This window comes from Crocodylus porosus, unplaced genomic scaffold, assembly GCF_001723895.1.
Source record: "Crocodylus porosus isolate Cpor-Errol unplaced genomic scaffold, CroPor_comp1, whole genome shotgun sequence".
Classification (NCBI taxonomy): Eukaryota; Metazoa; Chordata; order Crocodylia; family Crocodylidae; genus Crocodylus; species Crocodylus porosus.
The window spans coordinates 125,821,878-125,837,755 of NW_017728906.1; the positions used below are offsets into that span (position 1 = coordinate 125,821,878).

General features: G+C 39.8%; 1 protein-coding gene across 1 annotated transcript in view; it reads left to right on the plus strand.

Moving 5' to 3' along the window:
* Positions 1 to 15,290, plus strand: part of EDNRB (endothelin receptor type B) — a 34,155-nt gene extending 18,865 nt beyond the window's left edge. Inside the window, exons 2-7 of the mRNA XM_019529769.1 lie at positions 6,803 to 6,917; positions 7,100 to 7,304; positions 7,661 to 7,810; positions 9,272 to 9,405; positions 10,595 to 10,703; positions 12,778 to 15,290. Of these exons, the coding sequence (XP_019385314.1) occupies positions 6,838 to 6,917; positions 7,100 to 7,304; positions 7,661 to 7,810; positions 9,272 to 9,405; positions 10,595 to 10,703; positions 12,778 to 12,909 (810 nt within the window). The 5' untranslated portion in view covers positions 6,803 to 6,837 and the 3' untranslated portion in view covers positions 12,910 to 15,290. The remainder of the gene's footprint in view (positions 1 to 6,802; positions 6,918 to 7,099; positions 7,305 to 7,660; positions 7,811 to 9,271; positions 9,406 to 10,594; positions 10,704 to 12,777) is intronic.
* The last annotated feature ends 588 nt before the right edge of the window (positions 15,291 to 15,878 follow it).

Here is a 15,878-nt window from a genome sequence, read left to right on the forward strand (position 1 = left end):
AGTGAGGTATTCCCCCGACAGGTGTCCTCTTTTTTGGAACTGGAAATATGGTAACCCCAGTAGAGATCCTGACACTGCCACTGAGAAAGTAGTCCCACCCACTTAATCTCACTCCACACAGCAACGCTTGCTGAAAAATGTCATTACTTTTGACATGTGCCCAGGGACATTTCAGAATCTGCTTGTCTGGCAGGCATGATACTGAGAATGGCATTGCATATGCATGGCGCTGCTCTAAAAGCAACCACACATTTTTCAGCGTGCAGATCAGAGTCACCTCATCAGTAGTATAGGCTTACCTTATATTTGCTGAATACCAGAGACAGTGGATAGGACTGGGTGGGATCTTGGCACCAATCTCTATTTTCTGGCCAGTGGCCACCACAGATGAGCCATCAAGGGGAGGGCGGTTGAAGGACTATTGTAGTTTGTTAATGATCTATTCCAGCAGCAAATTACTAACATCCTCCTGGGCTTCACACCACAAAAAGGAAGCAGGGGAGAGACAAACTCACAGGTGTGCCTCTGAGTCACAAGATCTCTTGGCTGCAGCTGCAGTTGGGAAGGTTTTGCACCACTGTTTCCTCAGCTCTGGGTTTAAATTTATAATCCATCACATCAGAATAACTGTGTGTAGTTAATCAATTAGACATAAATATGGCATGTTTAATAGAACTAGGTTTCTTAGGTTTGATATTTGTCATTCTGCAATATCTCCTCTTTTGTTTGTTATATCTAAATTAATCTTTACAAACTGCACAGTTAAGCAGGCCAAAATGCATGGCTAAGCATTGCCCATATAAAATGTGTAAATACAGAGTACCTGCAAAAGCCACTTGGCACAGAGGAGGTTATAGGAAATTTTCTTTGCATTTTAATTTGGCTGAAGAAAACATTACACTATTTTCTTTCTTTTTCCATCCTCAGCATGGCTGCCTAATCTCAGCTGTTTGTTAAAGAAAATCTTCCTTTCAAGAAAAACATTTTCTCTTTCATAAATATCCCATTTTGAAGATTATTAATATTTTGTAATTATCATAAAAATCTTGTATTGGAGTAAACACAGCTAGGACTTAATTTCTAGAAATAAATACTTTTTCTAAGTACTAATGTGATTTTCCTGACTAATATTTATATGGGATTTGAGTTATACATTAGGTACTTGATTCTCAATAATGTATTACGTGCAGCATTAGGGTTATCATATTTCCAGTATAAAAAAAGAGGACACTGTTGGGGGAGCGGGAAAAATATGATTGTGGGGGCACAGTGATGCCCATGTCCTGCCCCTGCCTCTCACTCCCAAGTCACAGCTGCTGCCCCCATTCCTGACTCATAACCCCCGGCACTGCCTGTGCCCATGACTCACAGTCCCCCCACCCCCTCCGCCCCTCACTCCTGGTCCCCAGCCCCCTGCACTGCCTACCCTGCAGCATCTCCTGGCTGCCCTGCCCTTGCAAGTAAGGGCACAGACCCCAGTGCCACCAGCCTGGCCTTGCAGCAATCTGCCTCCTCCACTGGAGGGGTAGGCTCCTCCCTTGCTCTGCTATAGCCCCAGCATCCAAACAGCTTCCCCCAGCGCCACCAGGCACCACCCCCTGCCCTCACATGCCCATCCCTTCCACACTCTGCCACACATACCCCCACACACACATCCCCCCAGATGCTCCCCTAGCTCTGGTCATCCAACCCCCATCCCCCATAGATTTACCTGCATGCAGCTGCCAAGGCTGCTCCCACCACCCTGCCTGGCTGCATGCTGGCCACATGTGTGTATGTGCGCAGATGCATGTGATACCCCCTGCCTCCAATTGCTTCTCCCCACTCTCCCCAGCCCCAAGCAGCTCCTTGCTAGGACAGGCCGGGAAAACTTGGAAGCTGAGCAGAGCAAAATCTCGGACATTGTTGATGTTTAAGAAAACAACCTAAATGGTGATGGGAGGACCCAAAAAGAGGAAATGTCTGGAAAAACCCAGATGTATGGTACCCCTATGCACCATAGATATGAAGTAGGTTTGGAAGAAAGCTGAAGAAACATGCAACAAATAAAATAAACTTAAAAGAGCTACTCAACATTTTTAATATTTTGACAGATTATTGTCTGCAGTATTTATCTATTTAATTGGTACAGATTTATAATAGACCCTTGGCCCCCTAGGATTTTAAACTTTTCATTACAGTTTGTATCATTGCCTGCCACTGGACACCATAAATGTACTTTGTCACATTTTAAAAGCACTGGTCCCTTACCACAGGAGTTTTAGTAGGAGAAGGTGTTAGATTAGGTGGACAAACATTTGTAATTCTAGCTAGTAAATGGAAGTGGTACATAGATAAATACCATATTCCAAATTAAGGTCTTTCAATAAAAAACTTTGCTTAGTGTTTTGAAATTGATTTGGGGAAGGGGAAAGGGGAAAATAATAAAATGGGAATGATTTTTCCCTCATTTTTTCACTTATTACAAACAGTCTTTTGGACTTTGCAGCAATTGTGTATCCTTGCAAGGTCCCTAGATTCTGTGGCACTTTGGTGCAGTAGACCAGAAATTCAGTAGATGCTTAATTTAAACAAATCCCTTATCCATTTATTTATTCATGATACCTTTTCAGTATATCTGTAACTGTCTGCAGGAATGCACTGTCATTTTCTAGTAGCTTGTTGGCATCATTCATTAGAACATCCCCTAAAAGAAGTCTCATGGTAGAGGCCACTATTGTAAATCCTGAAATCAATCTGCACAAGAAACATGCTCAAATACTGTAATTGCTAAGGTTGAGTCATATCCCCACATTGTGTGAAAAGATATACATGTGTATTTACCATGAGCTGTTAAATATTCATCCTTTCCACTCATTCTTTAACTCGGGGGTGGGCAAATATGGCCTGCAGGCTGGATCTGACCCACCAATTGACTGTATCTGGCTCACAGCTGCCCCCCGTGGCACTCCACATGGAGCCAAGCCCTGCCCACTCTCATCTGGGGCAGCCCATGCCCTGTCACACTACCACCTGCACCCACCCAATGCCTGCATTGGCAACACTCTGGCCCTGACCCTGGTCCCAGCCCCAGCCAGTGCACACAGAACCTCCTGCCTCCAGTAGCTCCTCTTCCTCCTTCCCCTGCTGTGCTACTCCAGGCAGTAGGTAGCACAAGTAAGCGGTGGCGGCTGTGGGGAGTGTGCCAGGCACCACATGCCCAGCCAGGTAGAGGGAAAGCTGCAGTTGGGCAGCCCTTGCCCCAGTGCACAGGGCTCCAGCTCCTGGCTGCCTTCCACCCACTCAGCCACACAGTGTGATGAGCAGCTGGGTGAGTGGAAGGCAGCCTTGCTGGAAAGCTATATGTGTTGGCCAGGGCCAGGGCTGGGGTCGGGGCCAAGGCCAAGGCCAAGGCATGACATCAGCAGGCAGGGGGCAGGTGCGGGGCAGGAGCAGGTGGGGCTCGACCCTATGTGAAGCACCATGGGGACAGCTGTGGGCTGGCTGTGGTGGGGACAGACTGCACCTGCACTTGTACCACACCACCCAGGCAAGCTCTGCTGCACATGCCCCCTACTGCCCCCTCCATTCCTTCCCCTCCCAGCCCCAGATGGCTTCCAAGACCTAGCACCCCGCACACATGCACACCTACCCTCCCTGCCCCACACACACACCCACACTGCTACCCCATGCCCCCTCTCACACCCAACCGCTACCCACACCCACTCACATACCTCCCCACCCACGCATACATCCACCAACCCCTCTACACACACAGTATACAAAAGTAAGATTTTATGTTAAGCTATTATGCATTCACCTGTATATGCATTACTCAAAAAAACATAAATCATGACACAAATTATTTTTTGCAATGAAATTAAAATATAATAGATGTTTGAATTTAGTACATGTTTGGGGGTTTTTTCCTATAATTTGTTAAAATGATATCTTCTGAAAGATTTTATGTATGTGACCCTCAAAAGCTGACCACAAATTGTTGAGTGGCCTGACAGCCAAAATAATTGCCCACCCCTGCTTCAACCCCTTTTATACAATACTCAAGAACATAAAATCACCAGATTAAGAGGTATTTTTCCATTTTATTACTGTACAAGTATTACAGAGTTGGTAACCAAGGAAATGAGCAGCATGATGTTAGGCTTCTTTGCTGTTTCTCCTGTTATACACTGTATGGCTCCAATTCAGCAAAACACTAGTCATCAGTTTCAATAGTGATGCAAATGTATCTGAACCCATGAGCTATTTATCCAATGGGCCAGTTCTTCATTGAGCAGAAATGCTCCATAATTTATTATGAACAGTCTGCTTAAATAATTCTCCCACTAATTGAAAGATACTTTCCCTAAAGTGTGAGACCCAGAGGAGCTACTGAAACAAAATCAGAACAACAATGCATTATTATTTTATTCCACATGTAATCTTGGAAGTGGTGCATATGAGATCTTTCTGGTATTGTTATATATGGAGTCACTGTGAAACGGTACCACAAAAAAACACTAATACCTGGTAGCAAAACTGTATCCATTTTGATTCATCTCAGGATAACTTCCTATGTTTCTAGTAAATTGTGAGTTGCTTGGAACATTTAAAAGAGGAAAAGCAATAAGCTCTCAAGCCAGAAAAAGCAACACCAAGACAAATAGTTCAGATTTCCTTCACCCTAAGGATAGCTGTCATCAAGAATTAAGGCGGAAATGTTAAAAGTAGAGGGAAAATGGATGGGTCCTCAGGGCTCCATTCAATCAGCACCGAGTCCATAATGAACATTGCGGTTCTTCAGTGCTGGCTTATGCCAGTTCCACTACTGGAAGGATTCAGGAGAGGCCATCTAAACACAGCTCATACCAACCCTTCCAATGGGAGGAAGCCTTTGAGTTGCCTGGCAGAAATTCTGCATGGGGTTTACCTGTCTGATGTTTCCTAAACATATGGATGCCAGCACTGGAAATAATACCCAAAACTCCTCAAGGCTTGATTCACAAAAAGAACTTAAGCCTCTGATTCTTCCTTTCAGGATCTTTTAGGTGCCAAAGTTTCTGTTGATAAAATCCTATAAGTACCTATGTTTTTTCTACTGCACATTCCTATAAGTTTGGACAGCACTGACTGCTGAGCTCATGTCTACTCCCCATCTGAATTCACAAAATAGGCCAATGGCCAATGCCTGTCTCATTTGCAGAGCCAGATGTAGTAGATATGCCCTGACCATCAGTAGGCATCTGTTATTGTTCTAACTCAGAGCACTGCCATGGAGGTGAAACACTGGTTTAAATCCATCTCCTCTGACAGGAGTTGAAAAATCATATGCTTGAAGAGTTTCCTAACCATGACACTATAGGCTGTTCTGGGTTGTTCCATAGCAGTAGTCTAATGATGGGTGGGCAACGGCAAGAGAAGCATGAACCCCTAGGCGCTTCCTAATGGTGGTGCACCAAGATGGAGCTAGGTGGGGTGCCTCAACTTCCTATCCTCTCCCTCTGCCTTGCACCCTACACATTCCCTGAAGCTGCTTTGGTTCTGGCAGTGGGGAGGGCAGAGAAGGAATGGCAGCTCATAGTCAAGGAGGAGGAGCCAGAGGTTCACTGCTACAGAGGGGATGTATTTGTCCTCTCAACATGCGTGCCAGCAAAAAAGGAAACAGCAAACCTCCAGCTGCTCCTCCTGCACTGCCCACTGCTGGAGCCAGAGCTGAAAGAGGAAAGCTGTAGGGTGGTGGTGCGGAGCAGGGGTGAGAAGAGAGTTGGCAGAGTGCCGCTGAGGACACCATAATGGTCAGTTAAGCCTCTGTTCTATAGGCCATACTACACTAGTCTCTTATTCCATTATGCTGAAGCTTTGTCACTTTGTGTGGAATACTTAAAATACATTTTTGAACCAGAGAGAGAGTCATGCTGTAGTCTAGTGATTATGGCACAGACCTGGGAGAGGGAGACCTTGTTTATGGCCCCTGCTTCAATGACTTTTTAATCTTAAATGCTGAAATATTCATGCCACTGCTACCTTCTTCTCCAGTTGTGGAGAAAAAGACTGATCTCTCCTTGTTTTTGTTTTTTTAAAAAGGGGTACAGGTGCCTAACTCTATAAGAGAATTCAGAATTATTAATCCAAGTCAGAGATAGACATCTCTTGCATTGGAGTTGGCATTTCCCACCAGCATTTTCTATGGGCTTTTTTAAACAGCTCCGTGCTCAGTATGCTGGTTGTTGTGGATCCCTTTGTCATGTACACAGCTCTCCCATGTGTTGGCTATGGAACTGAGATGCAGCACTGTGTCTGTCTGCCTTGTAAATCTAGTCTACAGTGGGCATGTCTACACATTCCTTTACTGAGCAGTAACTTACTGCACAGTAAGCGGCTTTTAGACCAGCATCTACATGTGCAGGCATTACAGTTCAGTAACGTTGTGTGTAGACTGACATGGGAGTAAAGTTAGTCTCAATTCAGCCCACCCACATAGTATTACTGTGCAGAAATGCATCTATACGTCCATTTCTGTGCAGTAACTACTTGGGCGTAAATTCCAGGTAGCAAATTTACACCCAAGTTGGCATCACCATAGTTACTGCACAGTACAGGCGCGCACATGTAGACGCATGCCTGTAATGCACGGTAATTTTTGGTTGCTGTTCAGTAACCTAAATTACTGCACAGTAAGTGTGCATGTGTAAATGTACCCAGTGTGTATTTCTGCTTCCTGATGGGGCAGACTGGGCCTTAAATACCATAAGAGAAAATTATCTAAGATAAATGTTTATATTACATAAATGCCATTATTAAAAGAAAATAATTTTCTCTTTTCAGCTCCTTGCGGAGGACTGGCCTTTTGGAGTTGAAATGTGTAAACTGGTTCCTTTCATTCAAAAGGCATCAGTGGGTATCACAGTGTTAAGTTTGTGTGCCCTCAGTATTGATAGGTAAGAGCCATTCTGTTTTCCCACCCTCTGTATTGTATTTTAATAATCTTTTGAAACACAAAATACAGATGTGAAGTCAATTTTTCCATTTGATTCAGCTGCTCTCAATTGAGCTCACACCAGTTTAACACAAAATATAATTTATCCTTCTAATCTAATACACATCTATTGTGGATATTTAGGTATCGTGCAGTTGCTTCTTGGAGTCGCATCAAGGGAATTGGAGTGCCAAAGTGGACTGCTGTTGAAATTGTATTGATCTGGGTTGTCTCAGTGGTATTAGCTGTTCCAGAAGCTATAGGCTTTGATATGATTTCCATGGACTATAAAGGAAAGCATTTTAGAGTCTGTCTGCTTCACCCCATACAAAAAACATCTTTTATGCAGGTAAGACATTCTTCCTTTAAACCAATTTTTCCTAAAAACTTAATGTAGTTTTCTCAAAAGTCTAAAGAGTTCAGTGTAAGATTTTTTGTCATTACTTACTATACTATAAAATGCAATGGTGAATAGAAAGTTATAAAAAACCTGTTGCAGTCTTGTTGTTTGGCTTTATGAAAGATACTTAACTTCTCTGTTTCCTATTGTAAAATGGGTAATAAATAATGCTTTTATAACTCAGAGATGTTATGTGGATTGATTGATTACTTAAATAAGGCATGCTAAATGCTGCACATTGTTAGAACGTAAATGTTGTCTGTATTACACACAAAACTGAACTCTTAACTATCTTTTTCTTCCAGTTTTACAAGATAGCTAAAGATTGGTGGCTGTTCAGCTTTTATTTTTGTTTGCCATTGGCCATCACAGCATTTTTCTATACCCTGATGACCTGTGAGATGCTTAAAAAGAAAAGTGGAATGCAAATTGCATTAAATGACCACTTAAAACAGGTAATGATGTGTACATACAAGTAGTGCTGAATAACTGATGAAATAGTAAGATCTTTACTAACCCATTTACTACACCATTCATGTTCAGTAAAATAGCTGTCTAGTGTGCTACTTAGTAGTTCATTAGCAGTAGCAATGCCAAGTATTCACAAATCATAAACTAGCACCTCCAAAATTGTGAGATTGGCTCGAAAATCATAAGACTTTTACAATAAGGCTGCTTGCAGACATGGAAAGAAAAAATATGGCATTTTAAACTCAGCACACTCCCTCGCCAAGCCCAGTACATGTCCAGAAGAGCCATTGTGTTCGTTGGACCCGGCTTTCCCAATATCTGTACAGACTGGGTGCTTTAGCGAAGCTTTTTGGCATGTTTATCTGATTGAATCAGCTTTTGATAAAACACCAAAAAGCCTAACTGAAGTGCCCAATATATACAGATTCTGCAGAGCCAGTTTGAAGTAATGCATTTCTGCTCCCAATAAAACACTGGGGGGTTTTCCCCACGTCTACCAGCGCCCTAGGTTTTGAGTTCTTTTTATTTGTCTCATAGACTTTTAGACTTTAGATTGACATTTCTAAGTTATCCTCTGCAGCTCTGAGGTTTAGAAACATTTTTAAAAAATGAATGCTGAGATTGCAGTGTAATTTATATAAATACAGAAGCCAATACTTTAAGAAAAACACTGAATTGCCCAAGGTTTGTGATAAAACTGTGAGACCTAGTAAAATGCGGTGTTTTAATGAGGTCTTATTATTAACAAAATGTATTTAATGAATTTACTCATGTGCCATGACAGATTATCATAAGTATTAATATTAAACTATATTTGTAAAGTCTAGCTTTGCTCTCTTGTTTGTTAGCTTGCTCACTAATATGAAGTGTCATTACAATAAATTAGCAAAAATCTTCTATATTAATATATGTAATTTATGTCTTTTGAGATATTTAAAACTAAACCTTAGGTCAGAGCAAAAAGAAATATGCATTTGGAAACAAGCTGTGGACTACCTCCTAAAGCAGAAGCAATACAGCCACCTCCAAAATAGTTAATTTACCTGGCACAGTGCCAAATGAAGACAGCTGTACAAATTAGCTCTTCTGCTAGTTTTGTGAATACTTAAGTGCAACATTGTTAACAGAGCTAATTACCTCTTAATTAGTCATTAAAGTGACTAACTAGAACCAGAAGTGATGGAGACCACTTCTAATTCAGGAAGTATCTGGAACTGTATCTTAGATTTTGCTCCCCAAAAGTTATTCATTTTTATGAAGAATTTGTTCAGAACATCTAAAATAGAAACATCTGAAAATGAATCACATTTTAAAAAAATTTACTGAACATCACCAAACTGTGTTATTGGTACTCGTTGTATAGTCTTGAATATTTTGACTTAAAAAGGGAACAAGATCAATACTAAGAATTCTTTTAATCTGGTTCCTTCTGATTTTATTTTCAGAGGCGTGAAGTGGCTAAAACTGTGTTCTGTCTAGTGGTGGTCTTTGGCCTGTGTTGGCTCCCTCTTCACTTAAGTAGGATTCTGAAGCTCACTATTTATGATCAAAGAGACCCGAATAGATGTGAACTTTTAAGGTAAGAGGGTTTGGGCTAAATATGATAGTAGGCTTGCAATGAAAATTCTCAAGCAGTGTTCACTTTTTTCCCAAGCATATTTTTATGCTTGGTTTTCTTGTAGCTGGAAATACTGTTGATTTACATCTTGCTTTTCACTTTGAATAGGGCCCTACTTGTGCCACTTTTTTCCCTCTCATTTCAGGAAGACTTGGATAGAGCTCCAGTATTTCTAATCCTCTGCTTCTATATATTATTAATCAGAATCAGAACCCCCAGAATCAAGAGACTGGCCTAGACATAATGAGATTGTCTGAAAACAGTTCTTTAGCTCTGTTTTCTGCATTTGGGTTTAACTCTTTGGAATGCACAAGTGTTATGATTTTGAGCTTTTCTACATAATCATGAGGCCTAAAAAGCATATTCATTTGTGAATATGGTATTAAGAAAATACCCATATATTGTGAGAGTTGTTATAGAAATATGAATTGTAAATAGTGACCTTCTCACATTTGGGAAAGGTAGGAAATCACATTTGAGGAACATGAAACACAATTTTCTCTCAGGACAACTAAAAACTAGGAGCCAGGTTTGAACCTCAGTCTTTCCTAGACTGTACTTCACCATCAACTACTATTTGGGATTGATGAACTCTGAAAGAGGAGGAAATTGGAATGCTCCTGTGATCTAATGATAAATACAATCCTTTACTTAATTCACAGTTAGATACTTAGTCTACCTCAAAGGTAGTGTTTCCGTCCAACTCCAGACCTTCCTCCAGGAACCAGCAGATATTTTACCAGCTCATGGATCCATGCTGAGAAGTAGAGGGGGCTAGGGCAGGGTTCAGGAAGGTACACATTACCCTCTATCTGTCTTCAGGTAATTCAGAGCACAAAGACAGTGCAAACCAAGGTAGTACTGTATTTCTTCAGTGAGAATCCTGTTTGCAGCAGTCCTCATAGGACAGTTTCATGGCAGTTGTGGTATCAAGAGGTGATACGCTGTGCTAGGGGTATAGAGCCTCTACTCAAATGGTCCAAATCCCCTTGATCCTTCTGAGAACCATCCTGTAGTTCACACGTATGAGTAGTCTCAATGCCATAGGCACCATTTTTCCTATTATATGGTAGCAGGCCTTGGCAAACTGAGCAAAGCCAACACTTGCCACCATGGCTGTCAATCTTATTTATTTTAATTTTCCACACAGCTTTTTTCTCATAATGGACTACATTGGTATTAATATGGCTACGCTGAATTCCTGCATTAATCCGATAGCTCTGTATTTGGTGAGCAAAAGATTCAAAAACTGCTTTAAGGTAAGAAACTACATGGCTAATTTTCTCTGAGTCAAAAACCATATGTTCTGTGGGTGAAATTTTCCCCACATAGTGGGCCTGCCCAAGGCACATGTACCAGTTAATTAATACTATGAAAGGATTTATCCCTTCAGATTTAATTGGATTTAAGTAAAACATGGGTCTTGTATGGGGCTTCTGTACATGGATACAGAAGTCCAAAACTGTAGTCCTAACCTCGTCTCCCCCGACTCACCCCCTGAACTGCTGCCTAACACTGGAGATGCCTAAATTGATTAGGCATCTTCTTGTGTAGCCTGAAAGTTCCCTGGGCACCTATGGTTCTCCCTGTACTCGTTCCCAAAACTGACCCTGGCTGAATAGCTATGTGCTTTTCTCTTACTTAACTCCCCTTAGAGGGCCAATCTGATCTGCAGCCCCAGAACACACTTAAACACTGGCAGGATTAGCCTTGCAGTTGTGGCTGCTTTCTGTAAAAACACGGACAGAGGAGCCAGGTGATGGGGCTGCTCTGCCCACCTTAGATAAAGCTAAAGACTAAAAGAAGTGGGATTCTTGGAATTTAGGCTTTCCTCAGCCTGAGGAGGTTCAAACCTGTATCTTGCAACCCAAGAAGAATGTCCAAATAACAAGGCTATGAGGTGAGGGGCAGTCTGCATCACTGCTGTTGAAGCAGAGATACTGTGCAGAAAGGTATTCAAAATTCAAGGGGCAGGAATAGTGAGCAAAAGAGAACAAACACCCTTCTTCAGGCAGAGAGTCTGCTGATTCAATTGTGTGCTCTTATGGGTAGAATAGAAGCCAAAATGCAAAATGCAGGTCTGTAAAAATGCAAGTGGGTGACAGTGAGGATTAGAGGGATGGGAGACAATAGGTGTGAGACAGGTGAGGTATAGGGGGAATGTTGAACTGGTGATAGACTGTAGCTGGTAAAATGCAAACAAGTTACCTGGGGTTATCAGATGCCAGGCAGGTTATAATGTGCCATAAATCCAATGTCTATATTTAGTCCATGAATTTTTGTATCCAGTAGATTTATGAAGTTTGTAGTCTTATCTACGAAAGCTGGTTTGTAAATTCAGGATTTACAAAACATCTTTCGTAGATGAGTGTGAATTGGGCAGAACTTCTTTCAAGTTGTCCCCAGTGCCCACAGACCAGTTCTGTTTTGGCAGAGGGAATGGACTAGATGCAGTAATTTCTCTGTTCTAGCTTTACTTCAGATAATTCTCCCTGGTTTTTTGTTTTGTTTTCTTACTAATGAAAGCTACTTTCATCAAAGAATATTAGAAGAATGATGACAGAGAACCTTTCAGTCTGTCTTCATATACATAAAAGTTGTAGACTATACTCAGGCTTGGCAGAATTCGATTTTTATTTTTTTAATAAAGTTGACAGATAATATAGATGTTTATTTTTAAGCATTTATTAAATTTTTTATCAATTAAAAATTTCAGGATGGTGCAAAATTAGGGGCGTAGGGGGCAGATAATTTATTAATGACAGTATACTATTATTATAAAGCCGTTTAACCACATCCCATGATAAATGTAACTACTGTAGGACTGCCATCAGCTGAGCAGCCGAGATGTCATCAGTCCTGGCTCAACTCACCCATAGCTCCCTTGTCCTCTTTGTCGCTTCTTCTTCCTTTGTTCCTAATCCCTTGGGATTTTGGGTGGTTCCCGTCCAAACTACACTCAGCATGGTTCTGTAGGACTGCTCCACCTGTTGTCAAAAACTCCATCAGTCACCATTTTTCTTATGTCTCCTTTCTATAAATTTCAATTATTAATGATGGAAATATTTTTTCGTTAGTCTGCAAGCGTGAGGTGAAATCAATGTTTATCAATGTTTACCAGTAAAAAATTGAATCCTGCCAAGCCTAATTATATTCAACCAATATTTATGTAGGTGTAAGTGAGGACAGAATATTGTTCCTCCTCTTGTACAGAAGAGTTTAAAGGACACCCAAACTCTCAGGCATGAATGAGTTATAGCAATATTGCAATGTATTGTGAAAGCATTCGTATAATGGAAAGACGTAAAATGTTTCTTCATTTTATTTAAACAGTCCTGTTTGTGTTGCTGGTGCCAATCCAAAGATCTACTGTCCCTCGAAGAAAAACAGTCCTGCTTGAAGTTCAAAGCTAATGATCACGGATATGATAATTTCCGCTCCAGTAACAAATACAGCTCATCATAAAAAGTGTCAAAGATATAGCCTCTGACATTAAGTCCAGTGCCTTTATTTGAATGACAGTTGCTGTTTTTAAGATGCTGAAGCATTTGAAAAACCTAGTTCTGTATTTGCACAAGAAGCAAATCATACAAAAATGATTGTCTCAAACTCTTCATAACATTCATAATTATGCATGGTATCATTAGCCATTTGCAAACATGATGAATAGCAGCAGAATAACAAGTCATTTTTAAAGCACTTAAACTTTTTGGAGTCAGAACTTCCAAGCCATTCTTACCTCCTGTATATCAAACAGTCGTTTGTATCCCCCCCAAGAATCTTAGGAACCGAAGTCAAAATTCTATGAAATAGCAAACTATGACTTGCTTTAGATCAAAGCCAAAATTGTGTTATTAATATTATTGTATTATCTTTAGCTGGTTTAAGCAGTATCTAAATTATTAAAAAATCCAAAGCATTTTGTAGTACAGGGTTAAAGGAAAACATAAGTATTTTTTAATCAGGAATGCTACTCTACTAGCTAGGAACAATATCAGAGGTATTGAGTCAAGTTAAAAATCATATGTATAGCTGATTTTTTTAAAACTGCTAGTGTTAAAATACTGTTATTTAAAGTCACTATATTATCAGTTTCTTTATTTTGCAGCACTATGCATATATTCCATTTCACTGTTTCCTCTGTTATTTACATGAGAGTCTTATATACAAAAACAGGTGTGGGGGAAAAGATTTTTAAAAACAGGAAAAATATGATTGTAGATCTGCAAAATAAGGCACAGTAGGTGAAACTATTTTTAATTGATTTTTTTTTTAAATGACAATGTCTGTTTTAAATAATGGCCTTTCTGGTAGCTGACAGTAGTACAGCCAAGTTCCTTTTACTAGAGAGTACAAGTGAAATTGATTCCTCAAGTGAGAGAAATCAATTTACTTCTAATTGCTGTTTTTCAGATGAAAAGCTATTAAATATAGAGCATATAAAATAAAATGTAGCAGTAAGAAACAGACAATATTCAGTAATATTGGGATTTAGTTCTATTAAGTCTTTAAAGAAAATGTTCACATACTGTACTTAAAGAGGACAGTATTGTTAGTGCATAATTCTAAACACTTTTAAAATATGTGCTTCATTACAAGTCTTTTTTTATTGCTTAGGAACATGTGTGATTAGCAGGGATCCTGGTTTTCTGTGATTTATAAAAATGCCCAATTTTTGGACAAAAAAGTAACACAAAATCCACATTTTTTCATGATTAAAATGAAACACCACTAATATATATAAAGAGAGCTATAGTGGTGTTTAGAAAAATGTGGGTTTTGGGCTCCTTTTTTTAATCCAAAAATTGGGCATTTTTTAATCAGAGAAAACCAGGATCCCTGGTGATTAGTTTTGGCTTCTGTAAATATTTTGGTGGGGCATAATTCATTGTAGAATATTAAAACATGGGCAGGACCCTGTAAAAATACTGATAGATAATGATGCCTGTAGTAAACAGGATGAGTATTGCCAGGAGCAATTCACATTTTGTATATACGTGGCTGGTGGTTTTTTGGCTTTGTTTCTTCAGTTTATGTTCCCAAAGATTTATTAACACTTTTCATGAAGCAAATTATGAAATTTTCATAGAAATAGAGTTAGAAAACATGTTTTGCTTTTAAGGATATGTGTTTTCAATAGACACAATACTTTACTATAATGGAATATTTCATAACTCAGGAAACTGCTGAACTTCCAAGTTTCATACGTACAAAATCCTCAGTTATTTTTCTTAACATTTGTACCTTGTCCACAAAGTGCCTTTGTCTCAAGATAAAATAAGTTTGGGCCAGAACTTCAGCTTCTATAAATTGATGTTACCCCCATTAAAATTAATGGAAATGAGCCTATTTATACAGGGAGGATCTGGTCTCAGTATTTATGTGTGTGTGTATTTGTGCACACTTCCTATCTTTAGGTTACTGTTATCATCTTCCTATACACACAAATCTAGCTGATATAATGTTATGTACAGCAGCTTGGTGTCAGGGATTCAAATTGTTTTCTGACAATGCCTAAATTGTTAAGTAGAAAAGGCTTTCTTTAATTAAAAATAATTCCTTGTCTTTTGCCCAGGAAATGAATAATTTGACTAGTATACCATGAAGATATTATGAATGTTTCAACATACCATTTATTTGATCAATTTTCATGCTAAGCTGTGAATTAATGCAAATAAAAACCCACTACTATTTCTATGAAATGCCTCTCAAATATTAAAAAAGAACAAGTAATGGAATCCTATGTTTGATGCTGGTCAGTGTTATTTTCATATAGTTGTATCATTACACTTTTGTACATGTATATTATTTTTATTTCTATTTAAAATGTAATTGTTTATATTCTCCGATTGTGTACTGGGGGTGGGGGTGTTCCTGGACTAGATTCTTGCTAAGATCAGGCCTCTGGGGCTAAGCATTTAGAAGGGTGATTAAAGAGAAGATAGAGATGGGCTTTTCTCTGTGGTTGTAGGGGACAGGACTAGACGCAATGGCCTCAAGCTTAAGCAGGGAAAATTTAGATTGGAGATTAGGAAGAACTTTATGACTATGAGGGTGGTCAGGCATTGGAACAGGCTACCTAGAGAAGCTGTGGAATCTCCATACTTGGAAGTGTTCAAGAGCAGTTTAGACAGACACTTGGCTGAGATGGTTTAGTGAGGGATGATCCTGCTTTGAGCAAGGAGTTGGACTACATGACCTTGTGAGGTCCCTCCCAGCCTTATTTTCCTATGATCCTATATTGCAGATTACAACAAGAGCGTGTGTAACTCCCTAATTTTTGAAAAGCAATATAAACTTCTTGAGGGGTTTTTTGGTTTGTTTTCATGTTTTTTGAAAACAGTGGGAGATTTTCCAGTACTAATATTTTTTTCCCAGAAGCAAAACAAAGCGAGAGATCCTGCTGCTGATGTGATTTTAAAAAATAAAGTGGA